The sequence below is a fragment of the Macaca fascicularis genome, chromosome 13 (genome assembly GCF_037993035.2).
Source record: "Macaca fascicularis isolate 582-1 chromosome 13, T2T-MFA8v1.1".
Lineage (NCBI taxonomy): Eukaryota > Metazoa > Chordata > Mammalia > Primates > Cercopithecidae > Macaca > Macaca fascicularis.
In genome coordinates this window covers 120,453,799-120,471,696 of record NC_088387.1, presented here as the reverse complement: position 1 = coordinate 120,471,696, position 17,898 = coordinate 120,453,799, and the positions used below count along the sequence as shown (strand labels likewise).

Sequence of the window (17,898 nt, the reverse complement as noted above, 5' to 3'; positions counted from 1 at the left end):
CCTGCGTGCCCTGACTCCATACAGCTTCCAGGGGCCACCCGAGGGCTGACGGCTTCCAGCAGCCACCCGAGGGCTGACGGCTTCCAGGCTCCTGTCCCTGGCGGCTGCTCCGGATCTCCAGGCCTGCACAGGGAGCGGCCTTCTCTAAGGCTCCCGGCAGCCGTGAGGGAACCATGCTGAGGGCAGGCCTAGGCTCCCATCTCTGCCTCATCACCTCAGTGTGCAAATCTGTCTCCATGTACATGCTGTGTACATGGAGAAGAAAAAGAAGAAAAACACAACCACACGCAGGTGTGTACAAGTGAGTGCCTGCAGTGGGGCACACACAAGCACAGGTACGAGTGTGTGTGTGCACTGGAGCTGACTCTGCTCAGCGCTGCCATTCTGCCTGGCAACCAAAACAAAGGCCCTCAGACCCAACTGGGGGCCGTCAGCAAGGGCTCCTCCTGGATGGCCTCCTTCCATCTCCCCAGCATTGCACAGCCCAGGTCGCGAGGCTGGGGCGGCTCTGCCCAGCCCTCCCCGTGCTCCCACATCACTCTGGGAACCGTGCCTCCAGCCCTTGGCTTCATGGAGGTTCTCATCCCTCTGGCCTTAGTCCGGCCTCCCCGCCTGCCTCACACACTCCCCAATTCCCTCTCCCTAGGGCTGCCAGAAAGCTCTTCCTAGAATACAAACATCATCCCAACATTCTGTAAACCCTCCCATGGCTCCCCATCACCACAAAAAATAAGCTTTCGCTGCTTTCTTCATTATTTAGGCTGCACAACCCTGCAGACATCCTAAAACCCACCTAATTGTACACCTGAACAGGGTGAATTGTCTGGCACGGCAACAACACCTCCATAAAGCTATTATAAAAAACAAGAATAATCACTGACAGCCAAATTGGAGTAAGGAGTAAAAGTATGACAAGATCTCCAAGGGCACAACCTCAGGAGCATTAGCGGCAATGACAGGGCCTCGACTGATTCACAGGGACGCACACAGCTTAGCAGAGCTGCCAAGTTGGGCAGCACAGGTCCCTGGGCCCCCCGAGCACTGAGGGCCCTCCCGTCAGGGACACGTGGGGCAGCTCCTTCCATCAAGGGCCGTGTCTGGAGCTGCTGACAGCCAGTGCCCTGCAGAGCTGAGGGCGGAGTCTGCGTCCGGGGTGGGGAAGCAGTGCAGGCAGGCGGCTGCACAGGGGTCTGGGCCTCTTTTGCTCCCCAGACTAGAAATCTGAGTGGTGTAGTACCCCCAGCCACCAGGCAGCTCTCAGTTCTAACTGCCCCTGCCATAGCTCCATCAAGAACTGAGCTACAAGAAACTTAAAAAAAAAAAAAAAAAAAAACTATGTATTTTTGTCATATTATAAAACCATCACACAGGGAGAGCCTTTCACCTTACCAAAATAAACAGCCGTGTGTATGCGTGCCTGTGTGCATCTGTGTGTGTCTCTAAATGGTGTGAGTGTGTGGATGGTGTGTTCATGTGTATATGTGGTGAGTGTGTGGAGTGTGTGTGTATGTGCATGTGTGGTTTGTGTCTGTGTGTGGATGGTATGTTCGTGTGGGTATGTGCATGTGTGTGTGGTTTGTGTCTGTGTGTGTGTCTATAAATGGTATGAGTGTGTGGATGGTATGTTCGTGTGGGTATGTGCATGTGTGTGTGGTTTGTGTCTGTATGTCTATAAAGGGTGTAAGTGTGTGGATGGTGTGTGCATGTGTATATGTGGTGAGTGTGTGGAGTGTGTGTGTATGTGCATGTGTGGTTTGTGTCTGTGTGTGTGTAGATGGTGTGTACGTGTGCGTGTGGATGGTTTGTGTCTGTTTATGTGTGTGTGTCATTTTATAAATGGTGTATGGTGTGTGTGTAAATGTGTGTGGTGTGTGGATGGTGTGTGTGTGTGTAGTTTGTGTCCGTGTGTATGTCTATAAATGGTGTGTGTAGATGGTGTGTGCATGTGTGTGTGTAGTGTGTAGATGGTGTGTGTGTGCATGCGTGTATGTGCGTGTGTGTGTGGATGGATTGTGTCTGTGTATGTGTGTCTATAAATGGTGTGTGTGTGGATGGTGTGTGTGTAAATGGTGTGTGTGGATGGATTGTGTCTGTGTATGTGTGTCTGTGGATGGTGTGTGTGTAAATGGTGTGTGTGGATGGTGTGTGTAAATGTGTGTGGATGGTGTGTGTGTGTGGATGGTGTGTGTGTAAATGGTGTGTGTGGATGGTGTGTGTAAATGTCTGTGTGTGTAAATGGTGTGTGTGGATGGTGTGTGTGTAAATGGTGTGTGTGGATGGTGTGTGTAAATGTGTGTGTGTGGATGGTGTGTGTGTGTGTGGATGGAGTCTGCGTGTCGGGCCACTCACCACAGTTCAGCTCTTCCGGGGTGACCGCTGCCACTGAGCGTCCCTGGATGCGTCTGGGATATTCACAGGTGGCTGCTGCCTGCGCGTTCCCCGACTCCGCGTAGGTTTTCAGCAAATCCGCCAACCACAGGATTTCACAGTCGCAGTGGAGTGTGTTTGAGTCCAGTCGCCTGTGGGAAGGAAGATGCGGCTGGTGAGACACGGGGTGGGTGGGCTTGTCCATCCGTCCATCAGACAGGGCTTCCAGGTCCTGCGTCGGGAAACATGCGCCAGGCCTGCCGGGCTTGTGACACGGGGATGGGACACTTCCCGTGGTGGAATCTGAGCCCCAGTGCCCGACTCAGGGAGTGATGTAGAGACACACACATCACCAGGAAGAGCCCGGGGGTGCACAGTACCCCTGGAGGCACTAACCGGAGAGGCGTGAGTAGCAAAGGGCCGGTGCACACCCAGACATCGGGTGTCGAGTTAAAGACAAAGGAGTGCGCCAGCGGCACAGGTCAGGGAAGTTTGTGAAGGAGAGCGGGTGGGAGCCACTCACAGAAATCAGTAACATGAGAACCACAGCCACAAAACCAGCACTGTCACCCAACGCCCGTCATCACGGACAGGACAGTTCTACACCATCTCACTCCGGCCTGAGCCTTCCCAGGGAGCGTGGGAGGGGAGGGCTGCATCTCCCGGCTGGGGTTCACACCTAAGTTTCCTGAGGTCCAAGCTCACCTGGAAAGTTTCCAGTGAATGGCACATCCTGTCCCAACAAGGGAAGCACAGGCAGGATGTGCCTCACCTTGGGAAAAGTATTGTCTCCGCACACGGGGAAGAAGCTGTCTGGGGGCAGAGGAGTTCCAGGTAGCAAACACAGGCTACAGGACAAGGGCTGGAAGCGGCTGGCAGCTGGATGTGAGACTGAGAGGTGACCACATGCTAGCAGCCCTCGCTCCCGGCACCTTCTCAGCCTCGGCGTCCACTCTGGTGGTGCCTGAGGAGCCCTTGAGCCCGCCACCGCTAGAGTGGACGCCGAGGCCGAGAAGGCGCCGAGAGTGAGGGCTGCTAGCATGTGGTCACCTCTCAATCCAGGACAGCCGGGTGGGATGGGGTCCCCAGGCCCCTCCAGCCGGCCTGCGCACTGGGAGGGGCGCGCACTGGGGTGGAGCCCACAGACGTTCGTGCCATTTGCTGGGGGAGAAGCCTGGCCCTCCTCCTCACGGGTGGAATTCAGTCTGCGAGGCAGGAAGCCCACTGGCGGGAAACACATTCTCTTGCTTTGCTAAGGGTCTCTGTTTCCCCCACTTTTTTTCCTTTTTACCCAATAATTCCCATTTTTCTCACTCCTCAAATAGTCTGCGAGCCTAAATTTTTGTGGCCACGTAACAAGGACCCCATCTTTCGCTGAACTAAGAAAAAGTCCTGCAACAGACGTGCTCACTATTAACCCTGGATGAGGTGGCCCCAGGTCACTCCCCAGATGGGGATGGGACCCCGAGAGGTGCTCACCAGGGCGGCAGGGTGAGGGCATCACTAGGGGCCGACGTTGGCTCCAGGAGGGGAAGGGGAGGCTACACCTCCCATCTGAGGTTCTCCTGGACATGAGCCCAGAGGGGACAGGAACACAGAACTGGCCTCATGACCAGAATCACCCTTTCCCACGTGAGCAGGTGCACAGCTCTCAGGTGAGGAGGCTGTGAGGAGGACAGTGTCAGCCACGTGCCCAGGGCACCCAACCTGTGCCCACAGCTGAAGGTCAGTACAGGACCATGGGCACATGCAAGACCTGGATGGTCACGGTCCGGTATGTGACATCCGGCCAGTCGGTCCTGGCTGAGCGAGCTGCTCCGGGCACCCGAGGAAGCAGAGGATCCCCAACCTTCATCTGCTCTGAAGCAGAGACGGCTATTCAGGAGGTCTGGAGAGGTGGGGCAGCTGGCGCGCCCTCCTCAGCCTGGGGCCCCTCAGGGACGTGAGGTTAGAGACTGCTCCCAGCAGACAGCAGCCAGGACACAGCGTGCCCTCTAGATGCAGCTCTGTACATCTAACACAGCATCTCAGTCTGGGGTTGCAGTGTTCGAGCACCTCTAGTAAAGTGAGCAAACAGGAGAGGGGGACCTTGCCAGATACCCAAAGAGGGGCTGAGAACAGAGGGAAGGCAGCTGTCAGCATCATCCAGGCTGTTACCAGTCTGCCCTAAACTTGGCTACTTTCTAGAGCATTTATCTGGTAAATTTCTTTCTACTCTCTGTTATCTATCAAATATGGAAATATTCATCCCATCTTCCTACTCAGGATGTAGCTTTTAGTTTGGCTTGTGATATCTTTATCCTAAAGAAAAAAAAAATCACAAACAGTCCTGAAGGTCTACGTTTTACTCCACTTCATTTCACTGAATAGATAAAACACACACCGTAAGCCCACTCTAGAGTCAGGCTTGTCTCCTGGCATTTTCTGTTTCTTTCTAGATCTAGTTCATTGCATATACTCAGTACTATTTAACTGAAAATAATGGCTCAAGACCATGAAGGAAAACACAAAAAGAATGTCACAACTTTCTCCGCCAGTAATAAAATGCCTTAATTACAAGAAATAGCTCAGTATAAGGAAGAAGTATATTTGGAAGCCTTAAAAAATGGGTGGGATTACGGGTGCAGTGGCTCACGCCTGCCATACCAGCACTTTGGAAACCCGAGGCGGGTGGATCACCTGAGGTCAGGAGTTCAAGACCAGCCTGGCCAACATGGTGAAACCCTGTCTCTACTAAAAATACAAAAATTAGCCAGGCATGGTCGCACGTGCCTGTAATCCCAGCTACTAGGGAGGCTGAGGCACGAGAATCGTTTGAACCCAGGAGGCAGAGGTTGCAGTGAGGTGAGATCGAGCCATTGCACTCCAGCCTGGGCAACAAGAATAAAACTCTATCTCAAACAAACAAACAAAAAAAGGGTGGCGATCAGCCTCCTTAGTATGCTGTAGAAACAAACAGAATACAGCACAGGGGTTCCTTCTACACTGGTTTTACTTCTACCAGTAAAGTATGCACTGGAATTAAAAATTAATTTGATGAATTTAAAGATGATTTTTTAAAATGTTGGCTGGGCATGGTGGCTCACGCCTGTAATTCCAGCACTTTGGGAGGCTGAGGTGGACAGATAACTTGAGCTTAGGAAATCAAGACCAACCCGGGCAACACGGCAAAACCCTGTCACAAAAAAAAGAAAGAAAGAAAAAAGAAAGAAAAACAAAAAAACACAAAATTACAAAACTTAGCTGGGCATGGTGGCATGTGCCTATAGTCCCAGCTACTCAGCTATTTGGGAGAACTGCTTCAGCCCGGGAGGCTGAGGCTGCAGTGAGCTGTGACCATGCCACCGCACTCCAGCCTGGGCAACAGAGCAAGACCCTACCTTGAAAAAAAATTTTTTTTAAGTCTTAATTGCCTATCAAAGGAGTAACTATTTGCCACATTGTCTGAGCCACATGTTTTTCATTTTGCTCTCTAATGGATCCAATCCACCCTCCATATATTATCATTCTTTCAGAATCAGATTGTTATCAACATTTCACTACACTTGAAAAAGAACCAGGTGAATGGATAACAGAGAGAAGTAAGGATTTGCAGCAAAGGAAACACAAAAGGTATCATTATACTCACAATCTCTTCATAGATTCCAAGTGATTAAATGTCCCTGGTACTAAATGTGTAATCCGGTTGTTATGCAAAAATCTGTTGAAAGAGATTTTATAACAAACGAATTTTGAAAAATATGTCTTAAGATGTGTAGAAAAGAATATAAGCAGTCAAATATACATCAGCTTTTAAAAAATCTCAGTGATTACATTTATTTAATACAAACGAATCTGAAAACAATGTTCGTTACTCCAGCAAAGAAATGGATTTTTTTCCTATTTTATCAACACTTTCAATTAAAGAGAAAATTATAAGTCCTATTTCTAAATTGTTAGACTAGAAATATGGACTTTATATCAAAACAGTTTTCAGGTGTTTGGTGGATATTGACCTTAATCTAACCAAGCCAGTGACTGAGGCCTGGGCTCTGTGAATGGAAAGGCAGGAACAACACAAACACACAACTCACAGCCTCTCAAGCTTCGGGAGATGCTGGAACGACTCTGGGTCCAAAGTTTCTATCTGATTAAAGTGCAGGTATCTAGAGCAGTTAAAAGAAAAAAAAAAAAGTATAACTTACAATTTAATTTATTTTCTTAGATCCAGATTTTTGCCCCCAATTTTTTTCCTAGTCATTTCAAATTCAGGTATCAATAGACAGCTCACTCACTAGACTTCCTACGTTGTATGAAAAACACATAAAATTGTCAAATGATTCGATAAATACAACTGAACACCAGGCACAGACGTCCACCCTAGTGACTGGGTAAGGGCGAGGGAGGCCCTAGAGGTGCTCACTGAGGTCCTCGACACCATGTCAGAACGGCCTGACTAGGCCATTTTCGCTTCCAAAATATATGGAAAAAAGCAAAAATCTAAAGCATAACTTTAATGATAGCACATACATAAATAGGTGAATACCTTCACTCAAATCTTTTAACTCGTATGAATTTGGCAGCGGCATCATCACATACTTGGGCAGAGAGTATACTGTCAGATACAAAGATACCCTTCAAGACCACAAAGGAAACACAAAAAGAACGTCACACGACTTTCTCCGTCAATCCTGAAGCGTTAAACAAGAGACCGTCTTTCCTCGGGTGTGTGATGGTACAGAATACCCAGTGTTTCTATTTCTTTCCATTTCACATGTCTCCATACTTCTACAATTTATACTTTTAGATATAACTCATTCTCTCTAATTTTTCCTGAATACGAAATTTCTCGTTTTGAAAAGTGGGCTTTTTCCTCGTAAGTCAAACACAAAGTCAGTCTTCTCGCTGGGGTGCTCTGCTGGGAGACCCCTCCTCCCACTCAGGCGTTCCCTGCAGCCAGCACACATTGTAAATGAGCACTTCTTCAGGAGGCCAAAACGAGTAAAGCAGCAGCATGCCAGCGTTCACAGGTCTTCAGAACTCCACAGAAAGGAAAAGTCTTCAGAACGCACGCCTGAGAATCAGGTCTGTGGACATTCTGAGAATACCGTCACCGCCAGGGCACCAGAGTGCGGCTGCCAGGGCCCCCTCATCCTGGGGCCAGCTCCCTGGGCAGCACCCACACAGGCCACACTGAGTCTCTGCGGACGCCTGCAGCCGGAGGGGCCCCCAAACGCAGACTGTCCCTGCCCCTTGTCCCAGGACAGGTCTGTGCTCAGCACTGCGCACGAATGGGAAACACGAGGGAAGGAAAAACTGGAGCAGGAAGACAAGGAAAACCGCCGTGGGCGAGCATGACGGGCAAGCACCTGACGCGGGGGTCCCGAGGAAGGCGGAGCCCTACGTGATCCCTGGAGCCTCGTCTCTGCCGGGCAATGTGCTGACAGAGCGCCTGTGGTTTCTTGGGGTCCTTGGTCTTTCGCAGCACACGCCAGTGTGAGACCCAGGCACCATCAACACACAGTGGCCGTGAGCTGCTCAGCGAGGCTTCAGTGCAGGCAGGCAGGGGTGGAGTCTCCCAAGCAAAGCCCAGAAGGATGAGGAGGTGCTGACCAAGGGAAGGAAAGGGGGGATTTCAAGCCCCACGGAGAGTGGTGGGTGTAAAAATCCCTCCACCTGGACTCTGCAATGCAGGCTGGCCAGGGGGACGGCTGAGCGTGTGGGACTTGGCACCTGCTGCATGGGTGCTACAGGAAATGACGGGCCAGGGTACACAGGATCTTAGAGAGGCCGGGGCTCCGGCAGCCTGGGGTGTCCTTCACCCCTCCCTGAACAGCTGAGGAAACAGGACCAAAGACAGGAAATGACTCCCCAAGTACACCAAGATCATCACTGAATTCAAACGTGTTTCCTGCCTGGCCAGGTGTGTTTTCTGTCCTGTGTCCACAGCTGCCTAAGGAGCTTTTCTGGATCAGGGATACTCAGTTCCCCCAGGACAGCATCTGCGGGCTCTAGGGTATTCCTGCATTCCGGTCTCCCAGTGTCACCAGGAATGCATGTTTTCAATAGCTCAGGGCTATACAGCCGATCGGGGGAAGGGGTGCAGTTAGCCAGGGTCCGGCACAAGCCGTCCTCCCTGGACACACAGCCTTTGCCCAAGTCTCTCACTGAGGTCTGGTGGACTCGCTTATCCCCTCCCCAGCAGTTCCCTGCCCGAGGGCGGGGGCCGGGCTGCCCTCAGGCTCGCTATACAGCGTTTAATGAATGGAACCCGTCACAGTGCCAGAGACCCCAGGGCTCCCCTAACCCTGGGTGCTAAAGGCAGCCTGGCCAGCTCATAAAGCCCCCGCATCATCCAAAATTTCAGCGAACACCTACTTGGCGATTCACAGACGCCCTTCCTCGTTCAGCCTCAGGTTTCTCCCCTGACTTGCCCTTTCCTTCCTTAAAAATAACACTGGACTCACTCAGCACAAAGCCAGATGAGGGTTTTCCAATCCATTTAGGATCGAAGAACTGTCTGCTACGAAGATGTTCTCGCCCCCACTGAGGGACACGCTTGCTGGATATGAGAGCTTGCTCCTTTGCAAGCTCTCCCTACATGTGGGGGTTCCCTGCATACCTCCATGTGTTTCTGCAATGAGGTGCACTGTCCCTCTCCGCAGAGACAGACGATCTCTTCCCAAATCTACCCACGCCCTGTCCGTGCTCACTTGAATCAACACGCACTTTCAGAAACATGAGCACTATGGGTCCTCGGGATGCACAGTCCCAGAGTGGTCTCTCCCCCGCACCGCCTGGCCTCAAACTCTCTGACAACATCGCTGTGTCCAGTCACCCAGTGACCCGTGACCAGAGATCAGCAGCTGTGGCAGGAGGACGTCACACTGCATCACAGCAAACAGCTGCTTTCATCCACATTCCTAAAACCGTGACAACCTGCAACTCCCCAGGAATGGGCTCAGCTTGCCGAGTGAAAGGTGACTGGCCGAGCAAACAAACCAGGACAAATCCTCCTTTTTACCAGGACATTGTAATGAAAAATCAACATGCTGACTTCACAGCAAAGTACGACTTCACAGCAAAGTACGACTTCACGGGCGGCCAAGGGAACTAGGAGTGTTTCATTACACGCTGCACACACTAACTAGAACTACAAGGGAAAAAGGGTTTTCTCCAAAATAAGGGCATCACAATTGAAAAAATTCAGCCCATGGGTTCAGAGTCATAATGAGGAACAATGAACGAGGCAAACAGCCCTCTGCTCCCCGGGCACCCTGGACATTTCCCCTGCGAAGGACGCCTTGATTGGACTTGTGCGCCTGCCTGTCTCTCCTCTAAGTTGTGACAGGGATGCCACTGATCTTACTGTCCTTGGCGTCAGGAGAGCACAGCCCAGGGTCTGGTGCCACCATAGAGGAAACCAGTGATGCATCCTGAGGGGTGGGTGGAAGGCTGGCTGGGTGGAAGGCGGGGAGGAGGACGAATGACTCGCCCATGCCTGTTTTTCCGTCATCATGCACGTACTCCCCGCACCTCAGGTAGCATAGTCATGCATCATGCAAACAGCTAGCTCAGTTGACTGGTCCCTACAAGAGGAAAAGAGCCAGGCGGCATCCAAGAACTAAAGCATGAAGAGAGGAGGCACTTACAGTTGCTCTAGAGAGGCAAGTCCCTTAAATGCTTGCCTGTCAATTGACTGGATCTCATTCTTGTACAGATAGCTGAAACAAGAAACACGGGGCGTTAGCACACAGACAGGAGGTCGAACTTCAGACGGAAAAGAAGAATTAAATTGACACACGGAGACAGTTTTACAATTAATGACTGTATTCGAATGCAAACAAACCGTCTGCACAGTGAGTACAGAGTGCCTCTCCCAAGGGCTTCCCTTCCCTCAGATCTCAAGTGGGCCAAAAGCAACTGGTGCCGACTGAAGGCGATCAAACCACTGCGACGGGTTTTTCAGGCAATTCGCTGACCTTAGACTATGGCTAATGAATTGTTGACAATACATTTGCTTCAAAGCCTGAAGAAGATAAAAACCATTTTCCACAGACATGTGTAATGCACTGGTGGTAAGATTCTATAACTGATATTGATACATCTCTAAAATACCTAGGAATAATTTGGGGAGTGGACCATATGAAGACCGAATGTGTCCTGAATAACTCACCCCTAGAATCGCATTCTTAGAAAACAGAAGCAATAGAGGCATATTGGAAGAGTCACACAGTTGGCCTGGCGCTTGTCTTTGTGTAAAATGGTGGAAAATCTCAACAGAAGAATCGTATTTCCTAACATGTGACCTTGGAATGTCAGTGTCCATAAAGGAAGCTCTGCCGGAACCCGCCCACACTCGCGCACTCCGGACCGTCTGGGGCTGTGCTGGCGCCGTGCGGCAGAGCCGAGTGGCCCCGGCAGAGACTGTGCGGCTCACAGAGGCCTGGTCCTGCACTGAAAACACCTGCCAAGCCTGACCTAACAGACGGAGGATGAAAATTTCCACACCAACGTATCACCATTCCAAAAAGAGCCACAAAACCATGTGCATTGTGCCCACCCATCTCGGACACGACTCGCCCTCAGCCAGTTTGCTTCACGACACAGCTCTAGGCCAGCAGCGTGGAAGAGCCCAAGGCGGCTGTGAATCTGTGTCCGTGCCCAGACTCGGGGAGACCTGCCACTACCGCTTCTTGGAATCCCTGGGCTCCATCTCTGACATAGGCAGATGGGCAAGTCAAAATCTATGCTTTTCCTACTTGTCAAATTCAGGCAGACACGTCTCTTCAAAATTGATTATTTATGACTGGGTTTCACCTACTCGTTCCACTAAATAAAAAACATTTTTTGTCTCAATGCTTACAGTATTATATAATTCATATCCAGAAGGGCCGAGTGTTTGATGGTAAGTTAATTAATATGTCTGGTGCAGGATCCAGTTTAACAGAACCAGCACTGCTAGCCTTACTTCTTACAGCCCATCTAAGTGGACCTCACATCCTCCCTCCATGCAAATTTGCAGAGCTGACTTCATAAAGAGTTACAAGCCTTGGCCAGGCGCGGTAGCTCATGCCTGTAATCCCAGCACTTTGGGAGGCCGAGACGGGAAGATCACAAGGTCAGGAGATCGAGACCATCCAGGCTAACACGGTGAAACCCCGTCTCTAATAAAAATATTAAAAAACTAGCCGGACATGGTGGCGGGTGCCTGTAGTCCCAGCTACTCGGGAGGCTGAGGCAGGAGAATGGCGTGAACCCGGGAGGTGGAGCCTGCAGTGAGCCGAGATCGCGCCACTGTACTCCAGCCTGGGCCACAGAGCAAGACTCTGTCTCAAAAAAAAAAAAAAAAAGTTACAAACTTAACACGAACCACTCAGAGCTCCCCAGTGACCGAGGGCCCAGTGCCCACAGCAGAGGCCTGACACGGTTGTTACTTCTCTGGGCTGCATGTGTGGGAATCCTTGACCTTCCACTTAATGCCTGGGCCTCAAGTTTCCTCTTCTCTAAAATGGACAGAAATCGTTGAGATTAGTGTGTAAATATGTGTGTGTGTGTGTGTGTATACATTTATCTCTTACAAAATGGCCCCACACACATTAACTGCTGTTCACATGGGAGTTGTTACTATACTTCTGGAGAAGGCAGGTTTAAATGTAATTTTCTGTGCCCATTTCTTTAAAAAGAGAAACAAAAACAAAGTATCAATGAGAACATCGTTTTAGAGGCATTTTAAAAAATGAAAGGGAATCTTTTTAAAGAATACACAGGACAACTGAATCAAACTGACATGTATGAATGTGTGTTTATAAAGACATTGGGATGTAATTTGTTTTCATAAGCATAGGTGGGTATTGGCTGGGTGCGGTGGCTCACGCCTGTAATCTCAGCACTTTGGGAGGCCAAGGTGGGTAGATCACCTGAGGTCAGGAGTTCGAGATCAGCCTGACCAAAATGGTGAAACCCCGTCTCTACTAAAAATACAAAAAATTAGCCATGCGTGGTGGCGAACGCCTGTAATCCCAGCTCTTCAGGAAGGTGAAGCAGGAGAATCTTTTGAACCTGGGAGGTGGACGTTGCAGTGAGCTGAGATCACACCACCGCACTCTAGCCTGGGCAACAAGAGGGAAACTCCATCTCCAAAAAAAAAAAAGGTGAGTATTGATCATAATAATAAATTGTGATTTTCTACTTCATCATAGAGTTGACCTATGAACGAGTCCTAACTGTCTCAAGAAATAATTTCACTAAGAAATGTGAACTAAAGGGAAGGCTTATGCCTGACTAGAAGTAATTGGAGTTCCAAGAAATAAGAACTACTCAACCTCTACAAGTATATTTTGGTACTGACTCCCTATAGAAGGCTGAAATAATCAGTAAATTTCAAGAGAGTTCTTCAGCATTTAGATTGTACACAGTTTAAATCACAGAATTTAAGTCTTACACAGTTTCCTAAATCAGCACTTATCAAATGTTCTCCACCAATGAGCGCTGAGGAGGTGGAGGCTGCGGTGCTGTGGAAAGAGGTCCCCGGGCCTCTCTGCACAGCTCCCTCCTCTGCCCTGGTCTTTAGTCCGTTTCTGAGTCATGACCCCCCAGTCTGTGCTCCCTCCACCCCAGTGATCTGTGTCCTCCGCCGCCAGGGACACCGCAGTTTGTTACCGAGGGAGCGAGGGAAGAGTGTGGAGTGCAGGCGCTCAGAGAGCCGCTGTGCAGCAGATGAGGTCGGACGAGGGTCGTTGAAAAGAGATCAGTGAAAACAGAGCATCCCAACAACTCCACTGTGAACACATTTGCTGAGTGCATAGTAAGTTGCTCTTAATAATTCAAAACCAGTGACAAAAAATAAAATAATATTAAAAAACCTGTTAAACCTATTACACACACATATACACACACAAGGAATGCTGGCTATCAGCTGACCGGATCTCCTTTCCAGGAAACAAAAGCCCTCTTCTGGAAATTGCACAACACTCGAAATACAAAAAAAAAGGGAGGGGGAGCATAAATTAACCAATAAAAGATGTGTCTCATTTTAGAAATGTGGGACAAGGCTTAGTCATGTTTATATGAAATTAAAAATTAACATCCTATGCCACAATGATGGAGGGGAGAGTGTGTATGTAACACTGACAAGTATCTTCACAGAGGCAATTATTTTAATAAACAGTTAAAGGCAGCTCTGTAATTAACAGTCATAGACACAGCTAGAATCAAAACAGATTTCAGAGTATACATCAATAATAACAACACAACTTTGTTTTAAGAATCAAAAAACCTAGAGCATTAGGACAAATACCTAATGCACGTGGGGCTTAAAACCTAGATGATGGTTGATGGGTGCAGCCAAGCACCATGGCACGCGTATACCTATGTAACAAACCTGCACGTTCTGCACATGTAGCCCAGAACTTAAAGTAAAATAAAAAACAAATCAAAATAACTTAAACATTTTTAGGTTCACATATGATAAAAACTTCCAATAAAAATGGCTGAAATAAATAATTTTTATTAAAAATAACTCTCTTTGGAAAGTGACTAAGTCTTAATAATCTAAAAGCACATGACACACCCTTCTACTCCGAGTGTTTTTCTTCAACCTTTCCAATTTTATAGCAAGTATGTGTGTGACTGAGACTAAACCAGGAAGCTCATTTTCTAAACTGCAAAACTGATCTCAATGAGCAAAAGATGTGTTAAATGAAAATAAATAGATTAAACTCAGTTTTTAAAAGTGAAATAAAATTCACACAAAAATAAGAGGTGAAGTCACTTAGCGGAAGACAAGACGATCTGCAGGAATGAGTGACATTGCACCGGGGTGAGTTATTTCGATTTTACACGTCACCTGCAGCAGAAATGAGTGACATTGCACCGGGGTGAGTTATTCCGATTTTACATGTCACCTGCAGCAGGAATGAGTGACATTGCACCAGGTGAGTTATTCCGATTTTACACGTCACCTGCAGCAGGAAAGACAACTGGAAACTATTCTGACAGCTGATACTCTGCAACACACCTGTCAGCTGTTCATATCAGCAACTCACTTAGCATCGCTTTCCCCTCTGGAAACATCATCATTATTTCTAAAGGGATTTTCAAAGGCTGTGCATTTTAACTTTATGCAATCCACTTTACTAAGGCTTAGTGATGAAACATTAAAAATCACATAATGTAGCACTTTGTATCAATGACAACCTGTTTTTATAATCCCAGCTAAATTTTTACTCACCTTCTGAAAATAAAACTTCTTTTAAATGAATATATTTATAATAATTCATAAACAGCATGAAATTTAGCTCTATTTTTAAGTAATCTAGATACCGTAAGCTTTTAGGTTAAAGAACTGATCATTAACTTACAGATATTTTAAATTTTCCAAGTCTTCAAATGCTCCACTAGGGATCCTCTTGATCTGATTATTATTGAGAAGCCTATGAAACAAGAGTCAATAAGAATTTTAAAAAACAACAGAAAACAAACTTCAAAGTTGTGTTAAAACATTCCGACAGCCTTGGAAAAGGCCATGTAACAATTCAGTTACAGACTTGCCATCAACATTCAATGAATGCTGAATTCACAGGACAAAACACAGCTTTAGCGTTTAACCATCATGGTGGAAAAGTTGCTCTGCAATGCTGTCCGTATTCCACAGTTACCACCTTTTGATACGGTGGAGAAAAAATTCCTTCTCTCCTACAGAAGGGAGTTTGTATCTTTATCCTGCTGTCTCTTAGGTTTTCTGTTTTAACCAGGACTGTGGCCAGTGCTAAGGCAGTCATGGTGGGAGGGTGGTGTGGGCAGACAGACGTGCCAGGAAAGGTGGGCCCTGTGGCCCGTGCTCCATTCATGTGCACAGACAAGGGCCTGGGGTGAGAGGCCCCAGGCCCCTTGCTCTCCAGGGTCAACAGTGGACAGGTGGCCCAGGCAGTCCCATGTTCCCCATGACCCTGCCCTTACGCCACTGTGCTCAGTCCTGGTGCAGAAGGGAACCAGCTTCCACTGCACTGGGCGTGCCCTGCAGAGCCGGAGGTCTGCACAGCAACACTGGACCTGGCCCTGCCTGCTCCCTCCGGGCATCATGGGACTGCCTTGAACCCTCACTTCAGTCCACTCCACACTCAGAAGCAGCACTGTCCTGCTCAACCTTGCCACGGAGGAGGTGCAAGAGCACACAGAGGTCAGCCTGACCCAGCAAGGGCAGAGTGATTCTGGAGCAAGTGATCCATATGAAGGCCAGGGACAAGTTTTGCGGTCGGTCAGCATGGGTCCCAATCAACATGCAATGGCCAGGCACACAGCCATGAGACGAGAAATACAGTGGCCACAGTCCTGGCATTCACCGTCCTGGCATTCACCGTCCTGGCATTCAGGTGCATTTTTCAGCCTCACTTTTCTGTTCTACTTTTCCCCACCCATGCCCACTGATTGTGGACGATGAGTTCTACCCACAGGTAAATAATGTAATGATTTCTATTTTTCTATTAGTTTCCAATAGAATATTTCCACTCACAATGTGTTCAAGTTCCTCAGCCGCCTGAATGCCCCAGGTTGGATCTCTCTGATTCTGTTAAAGCGAAGATCTCTGTGAAGAAACAAGAAAGGTATTATTATGTGAAAAAAAAACTATAAACACCGCTACACCTTTGCTGTTCTTAGTCAGTTTCAAAACAGTGACAACGCATTTAAAATATTCAACCATCCAGTTCACTCCTTAAATGAGTCTTCTTTTTCACTGAGGCTAATAAGTGTATGAATACTTATCTGAATGATGGAACAACAGTCTCACACTACAGAATTTTTAAAAACAGTAATTATGGGGAGAAAAATTACATAAACTACCTAAACACCCTATCTTTGGTAAACCACTGGAAAATGTCATGTCGATAAGTCTTAGGATAATAAACACAGGTTAGGTGTGATGACATTCAAGAAGAGAGTCGCACCACCTGTGGAACTGAGTAAACACCTTAGAGTTTACTCCAGTGATTTCATGAGCTGGAATTCGGCTGTTCCTTAGTCAATGACCTCAAAGTGTTACCTTCATGAGATTTAAACTGAATGTCTCAAAACCACGACAGTGAATTCAGCTAACTGGGAAAATAGGCTTTCTCACATATGGGTTTTACCCTAATGGTTCCAAATAGGTATTTTCATTACATTAAACTTCCACTGTTATTTATTTATATTTATTTATATTTCGGGGGTGGAGAGAGGATCCGAATAGCCCATGAGAGACCAGAGAGTATGCCAGAATCGACACAGACTGAATCTGGTGCTGGAAGGAGAAACACTTTGATTCCTGATGATCTGATGCTCAGGCAGAGCAAGCTGGGAGGCCCCGACCACGGAGGTCACAGGCCGCAGCATCAGGCAGAGCAAGCTGGGAGGCCCCGACCATGGAGGCCACGGGCCGCGGGCAGCAGCATCAGGCAGAGCAAGCTGGGAGGCCCCGACCACGGAGGCCACGGGCCGTGGGCAGCACAGGTAGTCAGGTCAGAGGCCTGAAGGCAGCGACAGGAAGTGCAGACATGCAGAGGCGTCCGCTCTACCCTTGTAGACTGCCCATCCCAGCTTGAATTAAAACTATAAATTGAACAAGTATAGAAACCACTGAAAAATAAACAGAAAGACCAATTTCTTTATCAAATACTCAGGAAAATTAAAATTCCTTACGCATAGGTCCAGTCCCTTTTCATATCGTCCAGCAGGGATTGGTACGGGTTGAACTGTGTCTCCCGAAATCCACTGGGCTCACCCCCAGGGCCTCAGACGTGACTATGTTTGGTCATTAGGGTATCATAGGTAAGGTCAGGGCATTAGGGTATCATAACAGAAAATGTTTATAACCTTCTAAGGAATCTGATTACCCTACACCAATCACTGTCAGTAGTTTGCAAAACTAGTTTATGTTCTACAAACTAAGTTCTAGTTTATGGTTCAACAAGATACTTCGAAAAAACTATCTGTGTCACTGACAGTAACAGCGTCCAGCCTAGAGGTCAGCGAATTAAATGTGTCCCTCCCAGGGCTGCCCCATGCTGTGGGTCAAGTTCTCCTGGAGGAGAAGGGGAAGGCGGCTCCCCTCTGCCCATCCGGCTCTCCTGGGCATCATTCCACACTGCGCCCTCGCACCCGGGTTCGCTTTCCTCAGTGATACCCACAGTCCACCAACAGTCTCCTCACACGCACCCTCCCCTTGCACTGCCATGCTCCTTTTTAAACAGATGAGATTTTAATTTACATTCATATTCAGAATACCACTAGTGGCTCCATGTCCTGTCCACATAGGAGCTGCTGAAAGTCAGGAGGCACCGAAACTGGGAGGTGTTGCTGGAGGAAGACACGGGAGGGGAAAGCAGCCATCCAGGATACTCACTCATTCAGTACAGAAAACACAGACCAAGTACAGATCAGGAGAGAATTCTGACCAGCCACAATTTCGGGATAAACAAATGATTGCAAAGAAGCTCCTGTACCTGAGACACAGCAAGCTGAGGGGCTTCCCAGCATTTGAACAGGTAAGAAAGGCTGTCCTGAGGCTGAGCCACG

The 17,898-nt window shown here is 48.4% G+C and overlaps 1 protein-coding gene across 8 annotated transcripts in view; it reads right to left on the bottom strand.

Annotated features, from left to right (window-relative positions):
* PXDN (peroxidasin) overlaps positions 1 to 17,898 on the bottom strand; it is a 112,332-nt gene that overhangs the window by 45,946 nt on the left and 48,488 nt on the right. For 4 of the 8 annotated variants that reach the window (XM_045369895.3, XM_074012479.1, XM_045369892.3 and 1 more), the window contains exons 2-7: positions 15,860 to 15,931; positions 14,709 to 14,780; positions 9,999 to 10,070; positions 6,441 to 6,512; positions 5,996 to 6,067; positions 2,350 to 2,519 (exon numbers count right to left, since the gene is read on the bottom strand). In XM_045369895.3, coding sequence (XP_045225830.2) covers positions 2,350 to 2,519; positions 5,996 to 6,006 — 181 coding nt within the window. In that variant the 5' untranslated portion in view covers positions 6,007 to 6,067; positions 6,441 to 6,512; positions 9,999 to 10,070; positions 14,709 to 14,780; positions 15,860 to 15,931. The remainder of the gene's footprint in view (positions 1 to 2,349; positions 2,520 to 5,995; positions 6,068 to 6,440; positions 6,513 to 9,998; positions 10,071 to 14,708; positions 14,781 to 15,859; positions 15,932 to 17,898) is intronic. The other 4 variants (XM_074012482.1, XM_074012481.1, XM_045369893.3 and 1 more) reach the window with 1 other exon arrangement.